Source organism: Emydura macquarii, unplaced genomic scaffold, assembly GCF_026122565.2.
Source record: "Emydura macquarii macquarii isolate MOO-44397 ecotype Brisbane River unplaced genomic scaffold, CSIRO-AGI_Emac_v2 contig_3477, whole genome shotgun sequence".
Classification (NCBI taxonomy): domain Eukaryota; kingdom Metazoa; phylum Chordata; order Testudines; family Chelidae; genus Emydura; species Emydura macquarii.
The window spans coordinates 3,236,830-3,262,933 of record NW_027133614.1 but is presented as its reverse complement, the minus strand read 5'-3'; the positions used below and the strand labels follow the sequence as shown (position 1 = coordinate 3,262,933).

Below are 26,104 nucleotides of genomic sequence, written 5' to 3'. Positions count from 1 at the left end.
GTAAAGTTTTAAAAAAATATGAGAATGCACGCGCTGAAATCTCAGTATAACTCTATTTTGCATTTATACAATACTAACATTTATACAGCAGTGTACATCACCAAAACACTGTATGAGCACATGAAACTATGAAAACTATTTAACATAAATAGCCATTCAATGGATACCTAAAAATAGCAATCAAGGGAAGCTTCAGACAATGGGCAGTGTTAAAAAAACAAACATTTACTGCACTGTGGTTTTTGACTTTGCAGATGCATTTGCAGTCTTTCCCATACTTAAAATGGAAAATACCAGAAATGCCACAATAAACTTCACTATCAAGAGTGGTTCTGTAACTTATTTATTGTTTTAAATGACATTTTTAAAATGGTATTTTAAAAAATGATTTCATAATATAGAAATGAAATATTAGTATTATGTAGTGTACCAAACAATTATATTATATGGATATATATCATATAAAATATACATATATTTAAATATTTATAAATACTTAGATATTTAATATTATATTTATTAAAGTTGCTACATAAATCTAAGTATCATTTTCCACAGAGTTTTTAATTTGATACAATTCATTTATTTGCTAGCTATTACTTAATTTTTAAAAAAACATATCACTGATTATGATGACGACAATGATTACCTACAGAAGGGTGAAAACTGAAGTTCTGAAAAATTAAGTATCAATTAAATAAATGATTGCATGGATCCAACTGAGACTAGAATCTGGTCTGAGTTCAAAACATAGCCTAAAAGTAATAGTGTAGGTATGGGTGGCACAAATTACATTCTCAAGCAACTGCTGTGAAAACTAATAAATCTTGAAATTAAAAACACGTGATTTTTTCCCCTTCATGAAACTGAGCCTGAGATATTGGCAAGAACCAGGTATATAGACAGTTGCCATTCAATTTTCTACAAACTCCACCGTGAATTCATCTTAGCCTTGACCTGCAACTTCCCTGCTATTCCAGTACTTAGCTTCTCTCAAGTCAAGATGGATGTTTGTGTCAAATTGTTTGGTAGGTTTAGATGATAAAGTGTGCAAATCCTAGTATATAGCCCTTATAGGCTATATATAGATAGTGTGACACTGGGCCAGAAAAGGCTAAGTAACTTTGCAAGCTGCATGGCGCAAATCTGACTTTTAAAGACATACTAAACATCATTTGCCTGTATTTCTCTTTGAGGTTTAAGTAAACTCTCTATTAACTGTGCTAATGCAGCTAATTACTGATGTGTGTCTAGGAAATGAAGGTTTTACTCCAAAGGGCACTATATACTTTACTATTCTCCAATCAAGGAAATATCTGTGAACTATCTTGATAGTTTAAATGGCTATTGCTGACTGTATTGTATGAGAAAGGACCCATTGAGTAAAAATTACCTCACTTTCATCAAAGCCCACATGATGGAGTTACCTGAAAGTGCCAATCTTGCTTCAACTATAAAGGAAGCATCAGGACTGATCCTTTTTATCTCAAATCTATCCAAGCTTGTCAGGGAAAGTTTGGATCGCAAGATTGAGATCACAGCACCAGCCTGGAATCATCTAGCTAATTCTCATAGGAGAATTTGAACAAATTATGTACATGGACTTTTAGTCTTGATTTCTCTGAACTGCATTTCTAACAAAGAAGCTCTAAACAAGGACTGATGTCCCCCAAGCTATTTGGGTAATTTCCAGAGATTAAGAATTTTGCAACTCAGTTATCTCTACTTTGAAACTGACTTACGAACTTTATTTTCATCTGTGTTGTGTGACAGGGTTAGACCTGATGGCTACAGGAGGGTAGTTGAGGGGGTCTATATTAGCCCCAGAATGAGCAAATCCCTATTCCCTGGGTGATCCAGCTGGGGCTACTCTGGGGCAATTAGGCCAATTAAGCCAGCTGAGGCCATTCAAGGATCTTGCCCCCAGTAGTTAAAAGCCTCCCTGTCAGGCAGAGAGGGGTAGCTGGAAGGGAGTTAGGAGAGGGAGCAGAGCGGAGCGGAGCGGCGCGGCTACAGGACTTGGAGCAACCACTGCCACATAGTACGGCCCCAAAGGTACCGGAGACGATCGGGGAGGTACCTGTCTGGCTGCGGCCGGGGACCCAAGACACAGGCCTGAGGGAGAACCCCTCCCCACCCAGTTCCAGGAAGCAGACGGCGAGCAGTGGGGCCAAGGAGAGGCGACCCAGGGAAGGAGTAAGTCACGGACGTTTGAAGACTACTCCACACAGGGTCCCTGGGTCGGGGCCCGGGGCAGAGGGCGGGACCGGTTCCCCCCTGCTCCCCCCCTCCCCGGTGCGCCGTGGCCGAGGAGGGCACCGTACCCACGAGAGGGCTAAACTAGCCGCCCGCGCCACAGTATGTATAATGATATTTTAACCATTACTCTCTTTCCTATTTTTAAGAAATATTAGTTTAGTTAATAAGCATTACCTTTAAATGTGTATTTGGGTAAGATCTGAATTATTCGTTGACCTGTCTGGTAATGTGTCCAATCTTTTGGGATTGCTAGAACTTTTTTACATATGATGGATAAAGATTTTTAGTAATTGCTGTAATATTTGACTTGGCTGTCTGGGTAGAAGCCAGAGGAGTTGGCTAGCTCCAAGGGAACTGTATTTTTATCTTCTGAATAAGCAGTGAGGTGTTCAGGAGCTGTTTGTTGCTGGCTTGGTATATCTTTACAGAAGAAAAAACACAAATATTTAGGGATCTGCCTGCCCCATTCTTTGCAGTTTTGCCCTTTTAAGCTATCTCAGCATGGCTCCCCTAGAGACCAATGTCACATATAGCAAATACAGATTTTGACAAGTAGAAGTTGCAAAAAAAAAATTCAAGAAATAACCCTTCAAGAATTATTGAGTTAAATGTCTGACAACATAAGATGATTATAAAGAGGAATCTGTACTGCAGCAAACTATATCAAATTAAAACCAATATAGCTCATTACATTTTGGAAAATGAATGACAAGATGCATGACTAGAAGGTACCATCTTATTTTACCTTTTTCAGTAGTGAAATATCACAATGAAATGTCATTAGCACTCCATGAGTATGTAAATGGGGACAATTAAATTAGTCCTATTATGAATGTTAATTAGTCTGTTATGATGGTACTTTTGTACACCTAATACGATGCTGTCAAGCTAAACAATGAGTTCTTTCTAAAGAAAAGATTAATGGGTCTTTAGAACTGGCAATTTGGGTTATTTATTCCAGTCAGACCCAAATGTACCAGTGATGTCTTGAACAAGGACTTTGTTTGTCTTTTAAAATATTAGTTGGTCTGGGTTTTTATCATTTTAGCCAGGCCTTTTTTAAGTACAAATAAACTGGTACATTACACATGCTGATTATGTAGGCCTATAACCACCCTAGGAGCATGTATGGTTATGTATATAGTTAGGTATAGTTAACAGAGATCCATTAACAAGATGGAGTCTCAGTAAGATCTCTTTCCCCTGCTGTGGCCACTGTCAGCAGCAGCCACTTGGCACAAAGCTAAGTCTCCTATTCTGCCTAGTGACAGTTAGAAAAGAGCGAGAAACCCCTTCTTAGTAGGTCCCTGTCCATCAAGGGGACCTAGGTCAAAAGGTCAGCCTAAACAGTTGGTCTGTTCTGCCCAGTAACACCTATCTAACCAATCGGAGACCAAGGTTGGCTATGAAGTGCCGTGTGCATAATCCACACAGTGCTGTGTGCACAAGCCTATAGTGCCGTGTGCACACCCTCTTAGGGCGGGAAAATCCCAGCCCTATGATTGGATTTCGGACAGCATTCCAAATCTATATAAGATCATGGTGCCAAGCAGCCAGTGCTGTCCATTCTAGTGGCAGTGTGTGGGGTTACTCGTGGTTGCTGGGGGTAGGCCTCTTCGGACTGGGACTGAAGCAGACGACATCGGACCTGGGACTGAAGCAGATGAGACCAGATCGTATCATCAACGCCAGGAGGGGCGAAGAGATAACGTGAGCGTATAACATCAAGCCATAAGAGACTCTTGGGGCGGGGTTAAATTGCCTTTGGGTTGTGTTTAGGGTACTTGGGTCCGGGGTTCAACCCCTTTGTATAGATCCTCGTTCTTTTGTTAATTTGTCATCCAATAAATTACCCCATTCTGTTTTGGAAGGACTATCTGTGTCTGTCGTTTATACGTATGCCGTTGATAGATGCGTCCAGAACAAAGATCCCTCACCCTAGATTAACTGTTAAAGGGTTAACAATTACATAACACTGGCTTTTGCTTCTAGTTAGATCCATTAGCTAGATCTATTGAGAAGCACTCTAAAAGTAGCAATTGATAAAATTATTTCCATTTGGGGTTACAGAAGGCATAAAAACCTTAGTCCCACTAAGATAATAAATGTATTTAATAAAAGACTAATTCATTAATGACCAGTGACTGAAATTATGGACCAGATTTTGTAAATTTGGTGCAACAGCTTTACACAGCTCATTTGTGTGCATGTGGAAATCATACATCTGCATGCACAAATAGCTGTTTTAGGTACTTAGATGGCTGTGTGTATGTGCATACATTATGCTTGCACAAAATGTAGGCACGCAGATGCATCTGAACGTTGAAAAGCTGGCCTTATATCTTTTGTTTTGTTGTAGCACAACAGTGGATTGGAGGAGGATTTGATAAATTATAGTAAGAATTCACCTGCACCAGCCACTTTCATAGGTAACTAGGAGTAAACAGGAAATTCAAGCAGAACTATTTCAGGCAAAGGTAACAAATAGATTCAGCTACCCCAGAAGGTGATTGAAGCAGAATGCAATGGAGTCCAAGCTACATCTCATGTTAACTCCTTCTCCGAAGGAGGTGGAGTTTGTGGAGCATAGTGACAAGGAAGAAATGTGGGATTAACAAAAAGATGTGGGGGTGTGGGTTTGATGATTCCCCAGAGCCTTTTCTTGTTCCTAAAATTTCAGTTGCCTAGAAGTGCCTCATTAGACTGATGATGATTGACAACTTTACAATCATTAGAAAACTAAAGTCTGAGAGAGAGATTAAATTGTGTATCTTCTAAATTGTAAAAACAACTCTCGTTTTTGCTGTATACAGACTAACACGGTTACCCCCTTTGGAACTTCTAAATTGTGAATTTAACATGTTTACCAGAGGGAAGCTTCAGTGAAACCTCTTTAAAAATCTAAAATGTCAATGATTTGTCGATTCTTAGCATTAACAAACTGTACAAATTTACAAAGGGAGATGTAGTGTCGTTAAAATGGAACTAGGATGAGAAGAAAGTGAAACACTGACTGTCTTGATGTCTAAGACATGTTCTTTATCCTTTTAAAAACCTATATCAAGTATAAAAATCCTCTCTGATTAAAGGGTTTCACTTTGTTTTTGTAGATTTCTATATATTAGTAACATCATTCTCCCCAATCCTCATATTAAAACTTATTTTCCAAGAAACCTGTGACCCTACTCAAAAACAACCCAGCAATACATTACGTACACAACATTCAACTGTTCTACAGAAAGTTCTCTTTTAACAAATATAAGAAATACTATAATTAAATGTTACAACAAGAAAGCAGACACTAAGCAAAGCACAAGATTTATCTATCTAGTTTTTAAGATGTCACCTAGACCTCTAAAAGTGACTCAAGCCTTTCTGAATTCTTCCTGGTTGTCATTCAAATGAAATTTTCCTTTTCTCTAAATTTGCTGTAGCATTTAAGGCTGGAAACCAAACTGCTCTGCATCTTTACTTTGTCAGAAACCTGGCAGCAGCTCTCAATTTCTCTTTTACACTCATCAATAAAGAACAACTGACTCTAAAACTAGAGATAATTCTTGCAGCAGCTTTTCTTAAAAGTAGTTAAAAAACAAACAAACAAACATGCTTAGATTGGCAATAATGCTGAAGACACTGCCGATACTCCTAGAAAAAGTGATGTTCTCAGCAATGTTTCTTAGGCACACTAAAAAAACACCTCCTGCTGCAAGCTAAAGTTGTGCTGTCCAATGAAGCATCATCAATGCAAAACTGCAAACTGCAAATATATACCTAGAGTAGAGACTGAGGAGAAATCATATTCTGTGCTGTTCAGTAGCATTCAACCACAATCTGAAATATCAGCATACAAGAAGGTAAATAGGGCTATTTACTACAGTAATGTACTGCAGTTTTGTACAATACACACCCTAGGAGAGAAACGTACAGTAGGTGGGGTTGCCTGGAGCATCAGTGATTGAAAAAAATGTTAAAATGATGACATTCCCAAGGGCCACCTAGTTACTCTGACAGGCAGATTCCCCAGTTGGTGTGAATAGTCATAGCTCCCTGAAGTTAGCTAAGGATCTTCCCCTCGGTTTTCCTGATAGGAAAAAAACTGTATGAATAAAGCTCAGTTGAAGAAATAGGCTCAGAAATCTGAAATGTTACATAGATAAATGTTAGCATTTTAAAATGTCTTTGAAAATAGTAACTGATCGTTCCCCCAGCCTCCTCTATTTTGAAGAAAGACAGACAGACTTCCCCATGAATGTCAAGCCTGACGTGATTCACCTACACCTGTTTTTTCCCTAGGAATAAACAGCAGAACATATTTAAAACCTGCCTACATGGGGAAATTAGCCTGGAGTTAGCGAAGGTGTGAATTTAAATTACAACACATTGCCAACTCCCTATGTGGACACTCTGCACTAAGGGTGCCTTTGTGTGCTTTACCATAATACACTGGAAGTGTATTTAGCTGGAACGCACAAAGGCACTCTCAGTGCAGGGTAAATGTCCACACAGAGAGCTAGTGCAGAGTAGTTAATGTGCACTAACTACTCCTCACCAGCTACTCTGGACTTTTTCCCCAGATAGACAAGCCCTTAGAAGTAACAGTAATGATAATTTCAGATAGAAATTCTCTCAACTTATAGTAGGACAAATAACAGAGATGCTCAAGGAGCAACAAGAGGAAACAATCTTAGGTTTTATATAAGGATACATCTTAAGGATAATACTAATTTGAGGATAAATAAGAAAATAACTGATCTCCACCCAAATTACTGAATACCAATTTTTGGGAATCCTGTGTTATAGATACATTACTTTTTCTGAGCACCTGATTTTGCAAATTTTAAAATTCAAAGTAGGGAAGCACTGAGTAAGTGATAGATGTCTTCCTAAAGTAGGTAGTTTTCTTCTCAGCAGCTGTGAATTTCAGTATTTCTAAGAACTTCATTGCACACAGACAACATTAATCACGACCTGCATATATTTCTATTTACAAAGGAGTTGAATACAAACACTACTGCTACTGAAGCACTCTTCACAAGATAAGTACAGGCTAATTCATAAAGACAAGCAGGAAAAGGTAATATTGTGCACCTTCCATGCCAACTCTATATATTTATGGCATTTTTCTTGAAAATCCTTTTGCAGCATGTAAGCTGTAATTTAAGCATACACATTGCATATTTCATTACAAAAGCAGAGCCATGTTCATTTTGTTAAATAAGTTTTAAGTTCAGTCCTTACCAAATTTTCCTGGTTCCTGGCTGCTATTTTCTGATCATCTTCTCCCCCATTTTTCATGTATTTGACCTCTTCCACTGGTTTGATTCTATACTCATCTGAGTACCAACAAAAAAGAAAGAAAAAGTTTTTGTACCAGTGTACTTCAGTAAATGGAAAAACAGCTGACTGAAATAAAACATGCTGCTTATTATCAACCAAGCCTAAATGGTATAGACCCTAAATAATCTCAGAGCCCTGGTCTACACTTACCTGGAGATTCGGCAGCAGTCGACGGGAGTTATACAAACTACGCAGAGTAGCTTGTGTAACTCACGTCGTCTGCTGTGCTTCCCTTCTGCGTGGTGTCTTCACTACACTGTTCCCGTCGATGCAGCCCTACACTGCTTGAGGGGATGGTTTTACTCAGTCGACTTCCTGATCGATTGAGCGGGTCTACACTGACCGCTCAATCGATCCAGAAAGATCAATCTGGCAGCAGCGACTTTGCTGCTGTCAGTATAGACATGCCCTTAGTTGACTCTCCTCCTAACACCCACCATGGAAACAAGCTCTAGGGAAGAAAACTTCAGCAAAGTGACTCGGAAGAAAACTTCAGCAAAGTGACTCAAAAGTAAATCTTGTGGGGAACCACAGGCAATGAATTCTCAGTTGTCTCTGGAATTTGATCCAAACAGATATGCATTTTGGACCCAGATGTAGGGCAATGTGTAAGGCACATCTCTTTTTCCAGTAACTTCAGACATTGAAATTTCCTATAACCTAAGTCTTCAGGCTACTACTGTCATCATAGATCGTCTCTGGGAAGATTAGTCTGCTGTTGTAGAAGTTTGCATGCTCCCTATCTGTGGGAAGATATTATTTGATACAATTCTAACCTATGCAATGTGTACCCAAGGTAATTTAAATGCTTATTACTGCTACAGAAAGAATAATTGAAGCAATTTTAAAATATAGAAACAGAAATGAAAATGTAGAGCTAACAAAAATCCTATCACAGTGGAGTGTTTCATGGGATTATGGAGGAAAATGGAGGAATTGTGTGATACCGGAGTAAAGTTTATGCTTGCATTAAGGGGAAGAGGAAATGATCCACGTAAGCATCACTCACATATCTAAGGCTAACATATCCTAATTTAAGACCAAATCCTGAGGGCCTTTCATAAACCATGACCATGGGTTGCCACAGAAGTGCGGGGGAGGAGGGGAGAAAGGGAAGGGCAAAGCCATAGTGGCAGCGGAATTAAAATACTACTTAAATATACCATAGACTACAACTGTAACATAAATCACTAGAATACAAAATGTAGCCACATTATAATATTTAAGGTATAAATATAGTATAAACAAAGAAAAAAATTAAGACAACTTTAGTTCAAAACATCGGGACTGCATTTTATTTTTGCACTTCATGTATTGTACTTCACTTTCATTTATCATTTTGCTGCATATACTTCATTATTAATACTGCAGTACTATTATTATTATTATTAAACTGTAACTTGCAATTTTGTAACATTACAATTGAATTGTCCTTGGTTACATATAATGCGTATTTTAAAAATTGTAACCCTAAATTGTAAATCTTCTTGGAAAAAGGAGTCAGCAAAATGAACATCAGCAACAACAACTTTGAGGGGAGTCCCCATATAACATGTTCTCATATAGAAGATACGATATAAAATGATTTTTCTAGTGTTTTATAAAAAAATAAAATAAAAAAATATTTTTATATTTTTAGAAAACCTTAAAAACACCAGCAAGAGACTAGCGGACAGAAGCAATGTGATTATCTATTAAGCAAAAAATGTAAACAATGCAATTTTGATCATGTCATTAAGTAATTATCTAGGATTGCAGTGGATATTTAGGAATGCATCCGATCTGGTCTCATAGTGCATCTTGGCTTTTAGTAATATGATCATATTTTTCCCACAGTGCATAGGTTGCTTTTGTTAAAAAGTTAAAGCTTAACTTTAAATATGTGTAAATCCCACTGAAGTCAAAGGAAGTTTCATCTGACTAAGACTAAATTAAAGACCTCCAGATTTAGCCTTTAGAAATGGTTCAATACCTACGCTTTCCAACGTTGCCACCAGAGCACTGTGAATGAACATTATACATATGGTGATGTATACAATGCATGATCTCCCTCATTTTCTATGTGATGTATCCCACTGTGAATGAGATCTATAATTCTTACAATCTCTGTATCATCGTTGGCATCCAATCAAGTCATACATAGTAGCTACTACATATGAGTTTACCTATTTACTGTCTGGATTGAAAATAAAGTCACAGATTCACGGTTAAATTAAAAGGTTGCAAATTTACCAAAACCCCAATGAACTTTTTATACTTTTTCTGGATTTCCTTTTCCAGCACCGCTGATTATTTAGATGCATGTCTAATATCCCATGTTGGACCACAGAAAGCATTTTCAGTTCTGTGGCACGACTGAACAGAATAATAAGGCAAGCTGTTTTTTCAACATCTAATTTGAAATGTCATTGCTATAATGTTTTAACAGGCTGAAGCAAAGGTAACACAAAGTGCAGTTATATATGCTGAACTCTGGGGGGCTAGGGGAGGCAACAAAAAGACTGGCCTTTCCCTGAAAAAGGATGTTCTTTCTTGCAAGTGAACATTAAAAAGACAGACAGACAATACAGGGCTGAAAAAAAAAGTGAAACCTCATATTCTGGTATTACTTAATACTTTTCAATTGCACATTTCCAAGTGGAATAGATTTTTAAATAATGACTGCCTATTCCAGTGTCATTAGTGAATTATCCAGAACTCAATGCTCACATCTTATCAACATCCTATTACATGTGTGTACTATCATACAGTGAGAAATGTGAACAGCCTTCTTCAAAGCCTGAGTTAATGGATCTTATATAGGAGACAATGAAGGGGTTGGAAGAAGTAGTCCTCCTCCTTTTTTCCCAGCTAAGAGGCAGTGCCGAGTATTGTACAGTCAGCTTTGCAAAAAAAGAAAAAAACAAAATGCAGCAGCAAGTCTCAGAGTTGACTTGGGCTCAGTTGACTTGGGCTTCTGGGACTCATGCTATGGGACTAAAAATAGCAGTGTAGATGTTCTGACTAGGGCTGGAGCTCAGACTCTGAGAGCTTACCCACTCGCTGGGATTCATAGTCCAAGTTCCAGCCCGAATGCAAATGTCTACACTGCTATGTCTAGCTCCGTTTGCGAGTCCGAGTCAGTTGACCCAGGCTCTGAAACTTGCTACCATATTTTTTGTGTTTTTCCAGTGTAGACATACCCGCACTCCTCAGCTGCTACTATGACTCTGTGCCAGGTAGTGCATGTAACCAGTGGAGGTACAGGAGATCAATCCAGGACTCTGCAATGATTACCTCCCAGCCACAGCAGGAGGGTGGATTGATTTAAAACAAAGCAATTTAAATCACTGATTGAATCAGTGATATAAATCAGCATGCAGAAAATCTACATTTAAATAATTGATTTTAATTAAATTTTGCATTTGAACTTAAGTTATTTTTCTAAATAATGGTTGATTCTCATTGATTGGTAACTGTTAAAACGTTGTTTTGCAACTAAATGTAGCCTATACACTAAATTTGGTGCTCTTTTTTGCTAACCAGGAGGATATACTATATCTATACATATTCAGTTAAGTAATTATATAACTTAATTTACAATTGTTTAGATTCTTAATTTTTACATTTTTTATCATGTTAGAAAATGTTGAAATATGCATTTCCTAGATCAGTTTTTAGTTACAATTTGGGTCAAGCTCTGGATGGAAATTCAAATTCAGTTAAAAATGCACAAAAACAGAAAATATTTTTTATTAAATAAAACTACCTTAAATGTGCTGGACACAAAAAAAGTTTATCAATAACATGTGTGACGCTAGGCCCAAAACAGCCAAGCAACTTTGCAAACTGCATGGCCCAACTCTGACCTTTCAAGATATATTATATGAAAATACAAAGGTAGTAAGGGTCATTCCTTATAAATAGACTAGAGCTTTGATATGCAAGTGTATTGTTGGTAGTTATTTGATGTTTTTTACATATCTCTTGTTAGAGGTTAGCAGTGTAGATAAATTGCTTTCCTGTCTGTCACTGTTCTATTGATTAGGAGTTCAAAAAGAACATATGAACATTTAGATGGAATTTTGAATGTAACAATACTATTGTTTATATTTCTCTTTGAAGTTTAAGTAGTGAATACCTGTGAACGGTTGTGAAGTCCAGTTACCTTGTGCTAATGTAAGTAGTTACCGGTGTGCTCAGGACGTGGGAGATGGTACTTCAGAGTCCCAAGTAATCATCTATTGATTGTTCCAGGAGATACCTGCTGTCAAGAAAGTATTCCTCAGCCTGCCTGGATCTATAAAAGACTCTAGGGGACTAATCCTTTTTATCTCAAATCTGTCCAAGCTTGCTCAGGCAAAGTTTGGATCGCAAGACTGAGATCCCAGCACCAACCTGGAATCACCCTGCTAATTCTCATAGGAGAATTTGAACAAACTCTGCACATGGACTGTTTTGTCTTCAGTTAGTCTTCATTCTCCAGCTACCTACCTACCTCTGGATCAACTCAACTACAAATGAACTGAACTTAAGCTGTGAAACAAAGGACTGAGACCCATCCAGCGACTGGATGTACACCAGAGGGAACATTACAAGTCTGCAAACTTCACAATTCTACTAGAAACCTGATATATAAGACTTTCAAATCAATTGTATGTGTCTGATTGTTTTAAACATTTAACATTTCTCTTATAGTTTGTTTCTTTTTATAATAAACCTTTAGTTTTAGTCACTAAAGGATTGGCTGGCAGCGTGATATTTTGGGTAAGATCCAAACTTATATTGATCTGGCAATGTGGCTGACCCTTCGGGGTCAGGAGAACCTTTTTGGTAAAGAGCACATAGTTTTAAATAACTTATTTCTTTACTGGACCTAGTGGCTGATTTGGAGCCAGACACTGAAATGCAGTAAAGGGGGCTGTTTTATTTTAGCTTCTTGATAATCAATCAGTGTGGGGAATCAGAAGCATTGTTTGTGGCTGGTTGGGAAGTCTGACTTCAGTGTCACCCACCAGTGTTGGGAGAATCTCCTTTTGTAGCCTGCTCTGACCTTGGCATTTTCAGGTGGCTACCCTAGGCACGAATGGGTCACAACATGTTTTATGTTTAAAACTAATTGATTTATTAAACAAAGGAAGTATTATTTGTAGTCAGTGAACTGAACTGATTGTTTCCTGTCATCATGCCCTTCAAGATTTTAAACCTAGTAGTTATCACCTCCTCTTTTAACCTAGTTTTTAATTCATAGATTGGCAGAAGAAAACATGCTTTCCTGCTTTTTCAACTTCTGATTGGTTTCTTAACTTTGAATAAGTCAGTCATTGAACTGTCATTGAAATAGGTGAATAAACTGAAATGAAAAAAATATTCTCTCTGAACCTGCAAAAGAAGCAACTGCTGTCTAAACTTGGTTTAGCATTTCCACAAACACTGGATCCAGATGCTTAGCTAGTGACTTCCACCAGTTCAGTGGTTTGATGTTCTTTAAAACTTGGCAACAAACATGTACTGCTTATATTTTGTATTTACATGATTTTCATACATTATAGTATTTAGGCCTTACACCATAGGTTATCGTTTTCAAATTTATTTTTAAATAGGTTTATTTTAAAAAACAACCACCATTTAATCTACATAAAAATTATAATTAAAATTTAAAAACTGATATATTGTTTTAATTATCCATTTTTATCTACCTCAGCATACACCCTCCATGTGCATCTATAGGGACTGCATAGGCTTAAATTCTCCCTCTGCTCTCCCTGGATTCCTGCACTCTGCAGAACACCAGCATTCCCAATTGCAGACAGAGATCAGGAGTTTACAGCACATGCGTAGATATAATGTTAACACAGAAGAAACAGGATAAAAATATACTGGGGTTGTCGTCGGATATCCCTCGATACGAGGATGATGTCTGCCAGGGGAAAAGTCACTGATGAGACTTAAGATGGCTGAATAGTCCTGCACTACCGATTTTTCCACATGTGAGAGGTGGCTGCTTGGAGACAGCACAACTGCTGGTCGGATTCTGTACACTTGTCTTCCTCTGTCGTTTCTCAGCCTCTTGAGCAAGATGATTCTCTTCAAAACGGGCTGAGGCTTGATGTGACACCATTGCAGTCTAATGCCAATCAGCTCTTCCCAATCTGTGGGGTCTAAGCCTCCCTTCTTAAGATGTATTTTCAAGGTGTCCTTGTAGCATTTCCTCTGTCCCCCACGGGTCCTCTTACCATGACTAAGTTGAGAAAAGAGGACTTGCTTTGGAAGACAAGTATCAGCCATACAGACACAATGACCAGTCCAGCGAAGTTGATGTTTCATAATCTTCATCTCAATACTGGTGATATTACCTGCAGAAAGAATTCTGGCATTGGTGTGACGGCCTTTCCATCTGATATGGAGAATCTTCCTAAGGCAGTGCTGTTGGCACCACTCCAGATGCTTAAAATGGTTTTGATATGTCACCCATGTCTTACAATCATAAAGAAGAGTGGGGATGACTACCGCATTGTGAACCAGGATCTTAGTTTCCATCCAAAGATCTGTCAATAAAGACACAATGGAGCAACTTTCCAAAGGATTTGCTGGCATAACTGATCCTATGTTGATCCCCACATCAAGATTGGCTGTTTGGGAGAGGTGGCTATCAAGGTAAGGAAAATGCTCAACGTTTTCCAGGGGTTCGTTGCTGATGATAATTTGTGGGGGAAAGGAGGCAACTTGTGCTGGGGCATGCTGGTGGAGCACTTTAGTCTTCCCAATGTTGCGGGAGAGTCCTAGGCTATGATAGGCACCTAAGAAGAGATCTAGGGTGGACTGAAAGTCAGCCTTGGTTTGTGTGAGGATAGCACAGTTATCAGCATAGTGAAAGTCAGTAATAACAGTCCTGGTGACCTTAGTTTTAGAATGAAAATGTCGCAGATTGAAAATCTGGCCATCCACATGATACCCAATCTCAATTTCAGAGGAAAGACGGTCACGAATAAGAATAAAGATTATGGCAAGATAGATGGAGGTGTTTGTCTCTACAAGCCTTACAAGAGACAAACACCTACAGGATCTCCATAAAACATTCTTAAAACTACAATACCCACCTGGAGAGATGAAGAAACAAATTGACAGAGCCAGATGGATACCCAGAAATCACCTACTACAGGACAGACGCAACAAAGAAAACAACAGAACACCACTGGCCATCACCTACAGTCCCCAGTTAAAACCTCTCCAACACATCATTAAGGATCTACAACCTATCCTATCAGATGATCCCTCACTTGCTCAAGCTGTGGGAGGCAGACCTATCCTTGCTTAAAGACAGCCCCCCGACCTGAAGCAAATACTTACCAGAAACCGTACACCCTACAAGAAGACCAATCCAGGAACCTACCCCTGTAACAAATCCCGTTGCCAGTTCTGCCCACACATCGACTCTAGTGACACCATCACTGGTCCTAACCACATAAGCCACACCATAAGGGGCTCATTCACCTGCACATCTACTAAAGTAATATATGCCATCATGTGCCAGCAATGTCCCTCTGCCATATACATTGGCCAAACTGGACTGTCACTACACAAAAGAATAAATGGACACAAATCAGACATAAAAAATAATAACATCCATAAACCAGTCGGAGAGCACTTCAATCTCCCAGGACACTCTGTCACTGACTTGAAAGTTGCCATACTTCTACAAAAAAACTTCAAAAACAGACTTCAAAGAGAAACTGCTGAGCTAGAAATCATCTGCAAACTTGACACAATCAACTGGGTCTGAATTGAGACTTGGAATGGTTATCTCATTACAAGAAATAATGGTCACTGTTCACACATTCTCACCTCCTAATCAATGGTTGTGAATAGGCCTCCACTACTTTAACTGAATGGACTTTGCTTTTATCTATCTTCCCCATTGTTGTTACTTACCCTTGGATATGTATATATACACACACACCTTCTATGTGATTTCTATTCCTTACAACTGACGAAGTGGGTTACAGCCCACGAAAGCTTATGCCTGCAGAAATTAAATTTGTTAGTATTTAAAGTGCTACAGGACTCTCATTGTTTGATAAGGGCAGGGTGGGTGGGGATAAGAGAGCAGAGATAATGATTGTGCTGGAGTGTTAATTCAGTGTTCCCAGCCTCTCTGATGTAAAGGTGATGCCTGGTGCCTCTGACATTTGAGCTACAAACTTCCAGTTCTCTCTTCGAGAGTTGCTCATATGCATTCCAATATAGGTGAGTGCGCACCCCATGCACGAGTCTGCGGAAGATTTTTTGCCCTAGCAACCCCGGCGGTCGGCTCCGGCGCCCCCTGGAGTGGCACGCGCATAGCGCGGCATATAGGGCACTGCCGACTGCGCGGGCCCCCAGTTCCTTCTTTCCACCCGTGACGGTCAGTGGAACACCTGCCCCTTGCTTTGTCGCAAGTAGCAACCTCCAATCTTGTAGATAAGTTCTCTTGTTTAAACTTAGTTAGCATAGTCATTAGTGATATTTAGATAGTGTAAATAGTTAGCCCTTAGGGGCTCTTCCTTAGGAGCCATGCCGGGCTCCACGGGGTTCAAGTCACGTGCGGCCTGTTCCAAGGTGTTCTCCGCGAGCGACCCGCATGATCGCTGCCTTAGATGCCTCGGGGAACAGCATCGCAAAGATAAGTGCCGCATTTGCAAATCGTTTAAACCCCGCACGCAAAAGGACAGAGATGCTCGCCTCCGGGCGATCCTGGTGGAGTCGGCACTGCGTCCCGACTCGGAGCCCTCCAGGTCACCGACGGCACCGAGCATCTTGTCGGTGCGCAGCGCTCCTTCGGCACCGACATCGGCACCAACAACGGCACCGCACAAGACGGTACTCAAAAAGAAGACGCGGCCGGTGGCTGTAACTATGGACTCCCCCCTGCGACCGGTACAGCAGGGGGTGATACAGGAGATGCCCCAGCCACATGCCGTTGAGGCTGTCCCGGCACCGGCATCTCCTCATAGGGAGCCTCCCCCGACCCTGGGGGGTGGGAGAGCGCCCCTACAGGGACTGTCGACGCCGGAGGCATTTGCAGCGGCACAAGCCCTCATGGCCTTGCCTACGCCTCCGCCCCCCCTCAGCCGAGGGACTCGGGGACAGCGTCTCGGGGTAAGCCCGCGCTGGGCTACCCCGGTGGGCAGAGGAGATGGGATTCGGTGTCTCCCCCCAGACGGTCAGGGAGAGGGAGAGCAACAACCTCCCCTCCCAGCTCCGACCACGAGTCGTCGAGTTCCTCCACGCCGCGGCACCGGGTGCGGTCTGGAGGTTCCCGGGAGAGCCACTCCAGCTCCGTATTCAAGCCAAGGTCCTCGGAGCCACGGCACCGGTGAACGTTGCGGGGGAAGACCCAGCCGAAAGACACACGGCACTGCTCCCGCTCCTCTTTGGGCTCCCGGCACCAACCATCTCCGGTGCCAGGGGACTCGGTGCCGGCAAGAGATCGTCACTCCCGATCGTCGGAGCACAGTCCGGTGCGGATCCCGGTGACCCAGATACAAACCCGGCACCGGTCTAGATCCCCTGCTGCGCACAGAGACAGGCGCCACTCCCGCTCGGTCAGTGGGCGGCGGGACATACCAAGCCGCCGGGCTCGATCGCAATCTTGGACTCCGAGCCCGTCGCGCCCTTCGGCACCGGATGCTCCCGCACCGTGTCAGCATCATCCACCGGTACCGAGGGCACGAGATCGGTACCGCCACATGCGATCCAGGATGTGTAGTCCGGTACAACCTGCGGTACCGGGGAAGGCGCCCGGACACCATCGACGCTCTGAGTCCCTGGCACCCAGGGACAGTCCGCGGTACCGATATAGATCGCGGTCGCCAGCACATTCTCCAACGCGACGTACGGTACCGAGGGAGAACACGGCACCGCGTCGGTGTACTGAATCCCCGGAACCAAGAGAGGGGCATTACCGCCGACGCTCGAGGTCTCTCACAGACAGCTCGGTGCGACATCATCAGCACCGACAGACCTCTCAGGCCCGTTCCCGCAGCCCGGCACGAGCCCCAGCACTGGGCATCTTGGCACCGGGGGTCTCTCCGGTACCGCACATTAGCCCGGAGAGACGGCGCTCACGGAGTCCCAGGGGCCATACCGGCAAACATCGCCGCAAGACTCGGAGGCACTCATCTTCCTCCAGCGGCTCTCCATCACGCCGGCACAGAAAGCGCCGCCATCGCTCCCCCTCGTCACGTAGCCCATCTCCAGCTAAAGGGCAGCGCAAAAGGAGCCGGAGATCTCCAAGCCCGGCTCACACAGGCATTGCGCCATACCCTGCACCGGGCCCGGTACCGACATGGGGGCAAGGCCCATGGCAATGGCCCTACTGGGGACCCTGGCCACCACAGACAGTACAAGGGACAGGGTCACTCCCATCAACAAAAGCCCAACCTTCTCCTCCACCTAAGAGTCCACAAGGGGACGACCAGTCGTCGGAGTATGAGTTGGACCCTATGGAAGGGCCCTCCATGGGTCCCCTATTGCACTCCTCCTCCTCTTCTCCCCCTGATACAACATCCAGGGACCAGAGGACCCCGCTGCCTGATTTTAAGGCACACCAAGAGCTCCTGAAAAGGCTAGCAGAGAACCTAAAAATAGACCTTAAGGAGCTCTCTGAGGAGGAGGACCCCATCTTTGGCATTCCGGCCTCTGCGGGCCCTTCTAAAGTAGCGCTCCCAGTGCATGACCGGGAACTGAAATTGGTCAAGCTTATTTGGGAGACCCCCGCCTCGGTGGCTCCCACATCAAAAACGGCGGAGCGGAAGCACTACGTCCCACAGCAGGGGTTCGAGTACCTGTATAACCACCCAGCCCCGGGTACACTGGTAGTGGATGCCGTTAATCAACGAGAACGGCAAGGCGCCCAGGCTAATACTCCCAAAAACAAAGAGTATAAAAAAATTGGACCTTTTTGGAGGAAGGTATACTCGACTGCTGCTCTCCAGCTCCGCATAGCCAACCATCAGGCTCTTTTGGGGCGTTATAATCTAAACCTCTGGTCGTCACACCAGAGGTTTACATCTGCCCTACCCCAAGACCTCGCACTGGATTTTACCACCCTGCTCCAGGAGGGGACAATGGTTGGAGGAGCTACGCTGCAGTCCGCCAGCGATGCTACGGACGCGGCGGGCAGAGCCATGGCATCGGGTATAGTCATGCGCTGATCGTCCTGGCTACAGTCCTCAGGCCTCTCATCCGAGGTACAGCAGGCAATACAAGATCTGCCCTTTGAAGGCACAGGCCTGTTCTCGGATAAGACGGACAGCAAACTACACGCTTTAAAGGACTCGAGGGCCACTCTGAGTCATTGGGCCTGTATGTACCTCAAGCCACGAGACGCCAAGGCAAACAACAGCCTCAGAGGCAGCAGCAGACCGCTCCCAGGCTGCCCCCCTGACCATCACAACCCAGGAGAGGTCGGGACCAGTTCAGGCAATCCAACCGCCAGGACCGTCCAGGCCCTGCCAAGGGCTCCCAATCAGGGCCATGAAAAAACAATAAGCGCCCTTTTTGATGGGACGCTCAAGAGCGGCACCTCTGCCATTCCCACGGCTCTCGTAGCCGACCTGGATCACACCCTGCCTTTCAGAGACAGGCTACGGCCTTTCCTCCGAGAGTGGCAGGGCATAATCTCAGACCGCTGGGTGCTAAGTGTGGTGCGGAGAGTTTACGCCTTGCAGCTTTCGGCCTTCCCGCCGGATTCTCCCCCTACCCCGTCCCTCTTCAGGGACCCCTCTCACGAGGAACTCCTTCTCCAGGAGGTCCGCTCCCTGCTCCGCCTAGGGGCAGTAGAGGAAGTCCCCCTTACGGAAAGGGGCAGGGGGTTTTATTCCCGGTATTTCCTTATCCCCAAGGCAAAGGGAGGCCTCCGGCCTATTCTGGACCTTCGCCGTCTAAACAAGTTCATCAGGCGGCTCAAGTTCCACATGGTCTCCCTAGCCTCCATTATTCCCACACTGGATCCAGGGGATTGGTATGCCGCTCTCAACTTAAAAGACGCATATTTTCATGTTTCTATCCTCCCTGGCCACAGACGTTTCCTACGGTTCATGGTAGCTGGTGGCCACTACCAATTTTCAGCCCTCCCCTTTGGCCTTTCCTCAGCGCCCAGGGTCTTTACCAAGTGCATAGCGGTGGTAGCAGCCTACCTGTGGCGCAGAGGCGTTCAAATCTTCCCCTACTTAGACGATTGGTTGCTTCGCGGAAGTCCAGGGAACATGTGACAAACAGCTAAGCCCTGACGTGCGCGACATGCAACAGACTGGGGCTGCTCATCAACGACCCCAGTACAGCGCATAGAATTCATTGGGGCCACCCTAGACGCAGTGCAGGCCAGAGCCTTCCTCCCACAACCTCGGTTCCAAACCATGACCGCCATCATTTCCGAGTTACAGAGGTCCCCTACGACGACAGCCAGGCACTGCCTCCAGCTGTTGGGGCACATGGCGGCATGTACATATGTGGTGAGGCTGGCTCGCCTCAGACTCAGGCCCCTTCAGGGGTGGTTAGCCTCAGTTTATGCCCCAGCCAGACACTCTCTGAGCAGGGTAGTCACTGTCCCGCCCCAGGTCCTAGCGTCCCTGAACTGGTGGACAGACCCGAGACAGATAATGGAAGGAGTCCCATTTGCAGACATTGTCCCCTCTGTAACACTGATTACAGATGCTTCCGACATTGGTTGGGGGGCCCACATGACCCACGACCTCAGTACACAAAGTCGATGGTCACTACAGGAGAGAACACTCCACATAAACATTCGAGAGCTCCGTGCAGTATTTCTAGCCTGCAGGATTTTTCTCCGCTTCCTGAAGGGCAGGGTGGTGCAAGTCCTCACAGACAACACCGCAACGATGTTTTACATCAACAGACAAGGGGGAGCACGCTCCTCGGCCTTGTGCCAGGAGGCGATTTAACTATGGGACCTTGCGGTGAGGTACGATTTCCATCTGGTTGCCTCTCACCTCCCAGGGGTGAGGAACGACGAGGCGGACCGCCTCAGCAGGTCGTTCTTACCCCGCCACGAATGGTCACTCCATGGGGAGGTTACAGCGTTTCTCTTCCGCAAGTAGGGAGTTCCCCATCTGGACCTCTTTGCCACATTACAGAACAAGAAATGCCCACTATTCTGCTCCCTACGCGGGCGTGAGCAGAACTCCATCTCGGACGCATTCCTGATACATTGGTCGGGGCCACTACTGTATGCTTTTCCCCCGATCCCACTGCTTCCCAAGGTCCTCTTGAAAATCAAGAGGGACAGAGCGGATATCATCCTAATCGCACTGGCATGGCCGAGGCAGCACTGGTACAGTATGCTGCTTGACCTCTCTATCGCCACACCGATCCCGCTCCCGAGACGCTACGATCTCCTCTCCCAGGACCAGGGTCGCCTGCTCCACCCAGACCTGGACTGCCTCCACCTGACGGCATGGAGGCTCCATGGTTAGCAGAGGGAGAAAGAGCTTGTTCGGAACAAGTCCAGCGCATCCTGTTGGGAAGCAGGAAACCTTCCACTCAGGTTGTATACCTGAGACGTTTCAGTTACTGGGCGCAGTCACGTGGCATCTTGCCGCTGGACTCCACCATCCAGGCCATTCTAGACTACCTACTACACCTAAAAATGCAGGGCCTGGCCCTGGCCTCCCTGAGGGTACACCTGGCGGCCATCTCGGCCTTCCATTGCCCAGTGGAGGGGAGATCTATCTTCTCTCACCCAATGTCCATCAGGTTTCTCAAGGGCATAGAGAGGCTGTTCCCACAGGTTCGTGAACCATTGCCTTTCTGGGACTTAAATCTAGTCCTCGCTATTCTCACAGGTCCCCCCTTCGAGCCTATGGCTACATGCCCACTCCTGGTCCTCTCATGGAAGGTAGCCTTCCTGGTAGCCATTACATCGGCTAGGAGGGTCTCCGAGTTAAGAGCCTTGACTTCAGACCCTCCCTATACGATCTTCTATAAGGATAAAGTACGACTGAGACTGCACCCGGCCTTCTTGCCTAAGGTGGTGTCCCAGTTTCATTATAACCAGGATATCTTCCGCCCCGTGTTTTTTCCCAAACCACACGGTTTGGAGGAGGAGCGGAGATGGCACTCATTGGACGTCAGGCGAGCCTTAGCTTTCTACATAGACCGGACCAGGCCGTTCCGAAAGTCCATGCAACTCTTTGTCGCAGTCGCGGACCGCATGAAGTGCTCACCTGTCTCCACCCAGTGCACCTCCTCCTGGATCACCACCTGCATCCGCACCTGTTATGAGATGGCAAAGGTACCACTCCCGGGACCGGTTACAGAGCACTCAACTAGAGCCCAAGCCACCTTGGCGGCCTTCCTGGAACGAGTGCCCCTGCAAGATATCTGCAGAGCAGCAACCTGGTCATCGGTCCATACCTTCACCTCCCATTACTCCATCGTGCAACAGGCAAGAGAGGACGCAGCAGTCGGCAGAGCCGTGCTGAGAAGGGCTTCTCGCATCTGACTCCTTCCCGCCACCAAAGGTATGGCTATATAATCATCTATATTGGAATGCATATGAGCAACTCTCAAAGAGAGAAAACAGGGTTACTTACCAGTAACTGTTGTTCTTCGAGATGTGTTGCTCATATCCATTCCAAACCCACCCTCCGTCCCCGCTGTCGGAATCGGCAGAAAGAAGGGACTGGGGGCCCGCGCGGTCGGCAGCGCCCTATATGCCGCGCTATGCGCGCGCCACTCCAGGGGGCACCGGAGCCGACCGCCGGGGTTGCTAGGGCAAAAAAAGCTTCTGCAGACTTGTCACCTATATTGGAATGGATATGAGCAACACATCTCGAAGAACAACAGTTACTGGTAAGTAACCCTGTTTTACCTAATTTCAAATGTTTATAGTTCTAACAATATACCAATAATTATTACAGCATTGGCAGCCTTAACAGTTCCAAGAAAGTTGTGTATTTCAGAATTTCCTTAACTATGTGAGAACTTGGTTTGTATAGAACTTGGATGTGTGAGAGCTTGATGCTGAAGAGTCACACAACAAGTTGGAACAGGGATTTGTAAACTCCATAGATGTCCTGGCTCCAAGTTCAACAGGAATACTGCCCCCATCCTCCTCTCTATGGAATTTACAAGCAGCACAAAAATCTTGGTCTCAGCTCTGTTCCTGCTTGTTTAAATTCTGCAAGAGGCTGCTCAGAGATCATAAACAACATAGGTTTCTCAACCAGGTGTTTTAAATTCACTTTGAACTTGGGCATAGATCCTAGAAACTTTCTAGGCTTTGCAAGCGGCATTTGTAACATCCTTGAAATGATGCACAGAACTTAAAAATGGCAAAGAACTTCAATTCACACAGCTGTCATTGTATCCTCCAATTTGCATATTACTCTCAAATTTGTTTTTCTCCCCTGGATAGAATAACTTTTCAATTATCCACCCAGCATAGCACAGCATATCCTTACATACTCCTCCTTGAAGTTCTAGGGGAACGCAACAATTGTGGAGCCACTTGGCCTACCTCTGACTGAGAGAGTCAATGGCAAAAAAGTGTTAAGAGGACTTTTCCAAAAATGCAACAGTCATTTTTATATCATATTTCTCAAACAGGTTGAATAATTCATCTTGACCAGAAAGTCAAATTTCAGACAGGATGGATAAAAGTCAATTTAAAAAAGAAACAGATTTTTTAAAATTTAAATTGGATTTTTTTAATTTAGATTAAATATAGGTTTATTTTCTAAAAATCAATTTATTTAAAAATAAATCGAAAATTTACAATTTATGTAAGGCCTCAATGTATTATAATCTATTAAAGTCATTAAAATTAAATACAAAAAATAATTTTAAGCTTTACATGTTTGCTGCCAAGTTTTAAAGAAGTTCATATCACTGAACTGGTGGAAATCACTGGCTAAAGCATCTGGAACCAGTTTGTTGACGTACTAAACCAGCCTTTGATTGCAGGTGCAGAGAGAATATTTTCTTCATTTCAGTTTATTCATCTACTTCAGTTCAATGACTACTTCAAAGTTAAGAAACGAATTTGGAGTTGAAAAAGCAGAAAAGCTTGTTTTACTTGTTCACATCTACACAAAAACACTTGGAGTGAGATGTATTTGTTCTAAAATCTTAAAGAACCTGGTGACCAGAAAGAATCAGTTCAATTCACAGACTACGATAGTATTCCCTTTGTTTAATAAATCAGTTATTTTTGATAAACTTTTTGACTTTTTCCCTTACGTATTCAGCACATTTAAGGAATAGGGTTTTTAAATGCTGTTTTTGTGCATTTTAATTGAATTTTAATTTCCATCCAAATTGAGCTTGACACAAATCACAATTAAAAAATTAATCATTATTGACTAAATAAGACATGCATTATTTACCATTTTCTAACAAGAAAATGTAAAAAGTAAGAGTCCCAATAAATGTAAATTAAGCCATATAATAATTGGTTAAATAATGGTATATAGATTGCCTATATTTAGTTGTAAATAAACATGTTTTAATGGTTACCAACCAATGAGAATCAACATTTCTTTAGAAAAATAACTAAACAAATGTAGAAATGCAAAACATGATTAGAATAGATGATTTAAATAAAGATTTGCTACTTGCTGATTTAAATCATGATTAAGTCAGTGATTTAAATCAATCCACCTTGATTTCTGAAAACTCAAAATTCTCCTCTGGCAAAAGACTACATATTCAAAAATTCACGTGGAAAGAAGTAGAAGCTGCACAGTTTGAGTGTGTAAACAAATAAACATGCTAATGGAAAGTGTCTTATATCCCTAATTTTGCATTGCTATCAAGACTCCATAATACAGTATCTGCTCATGTGGATTAGATGCCTAAAATCCATATGAAGGTGTCTGAACAGATGGCCTGGTTTTCAAAAGTGTTCAGCAGCAACTCCCACTGATTTGATAGAATATGTGTGTGTAATATACATATTACACATACATACAGAATAACGCACTGTAATGGAATATATCATCAGAACCAATTTTTAAGAAATGTCAGTTATTGATATGTTCTCATAAGTAACCAGGTTTCCTATTATACATGAAACACTTTTTCCAGAATAATAAACAAAAATACATTAAGATATGTGATGCCAACATATTGAAGAATCAGTTGCTAGAGGTAGGTAAAAATGAATATAATTCCCTGCTGAAAGATAAATATAGCTTTCTAGGTAATTATAGGGTCATCAGAAGTAAGAGAAGGAAATATGTAACCAATTACTAGCCCTACAGCCTCTGCAGTAGGGTAGATAGGATAGGGTGAAGTATGACTGGAAATATCCACTTTGATAACTCTTGACATCCAAGGAAATCAACTCTTTAGATCAGGCCTCATTAGATCAGGCCCTTTATAATTCAGATTGTGGCTCATTAGAGTTAAGAGGTTTATAAACGGTACCATTCCTGGTTCCTGAATATTACAAACCAGTAAGTCCAAACTGCATATTAAAATACTATATTTTTCTCACTTTCTGTTGGCAGGTACAATACAAAATCACATGAAGAAAAGGCTTAAGAAAAATGCAGCTTAACACTTCACACTCTATTGTATTCTTCTCTCACTTCCTACCTGCCATGCATCCTCTCATCTTCCCTATTCTTATGAAGTCAAACTATACTGATGTCTTCATTATCATGGCCTTGTGCTGTATTTGTCTAAGAATACATCTGATACTGATAGGTGCACAACACCTACAACTACTACTGACCACAGTAACAGTTGTGGTACTTGGCACTTCTTAGGATGAGATCCTTAAATTATAAGGCAGAGGTTTCCCAACTTTTCTTATTGCATACCCCCTTCCAGATCTACCAGCTGCCCGTGTACCCCCTTCAAGATCTACCAGTTGCACGGATACTCCTACCCTTCTCATTACTGATACTTTGTGAGTTCTTCATAACACTACCTGCTTTAGCATCTGTCCATATTTCATTGTTATGTACAGATACAGTTATAGTGTGATGTATACAACCAAAAAAAACCAAAACCCCACCCTGACTAAGTTCTGAGCTCAGGTTGTCTGGACAGTTTCTGGGCAACTGAACCTGCACTGTAGGGTGATTGGAGGTGAGGGCTCTGTACCTTAGCATCTGTGTGCATCTGTGATCCCACCGGAACATCCATAAGTAAATAAACTACCGTATTTAATATAACAAATTCCCACAGAACTTTAAAGCTTAATCTGAGTAGCCTATTATGAAAATGCAATAAATAAAATAATTAATAAATAAAATCCACCATTACACAATTTCTCCCGCATACCTCTCAGAGATGTCTCACGCCACAGTTTGGAAACCTCTGCTGTAAGATGTGCAGGGTAAGGATATGTGTAAGACTTAAAGACCTTTCTCTCCACCGACAGGAATTTATAGATTAAAGGACTATCTACACCACATCACTGACTCAATGAGGGACTCCACTATTATGGACATATCTACTCCCCATTAACCCCTGCAATAAGTGATGTTCCCGAATTACTGATTGCTTTTTTTTCCCC

The 26,104-nt window shown here is 43.0% G+C and overlaps 1 protein-coding gene across 2 annotated transcripts in view; it reads right to left on the bottom strand.

The window, feature by feature from the left end:
• CUNH1orf21 (chromosome unknown C1orf21 homolog) overlaps positions 1-26,104 on the bottom strand; it is a 213,008-nt gene that overhangs the window by 79,977 nt on the left and 106,927 nt on the right. For both annotated transcript variants that reach the window (XM_067535186.1, XM_067535187.1), the window contains exon 3: positions 7,498-7,592. In XM_067535186.1, the coding sequence (XP_067391287.1) occupies positions 7,498-7,592 (95 nt within the window). The remainder of the gene's footprint in view (positions 1-7,497; positions 7,593-26,104) is intronic.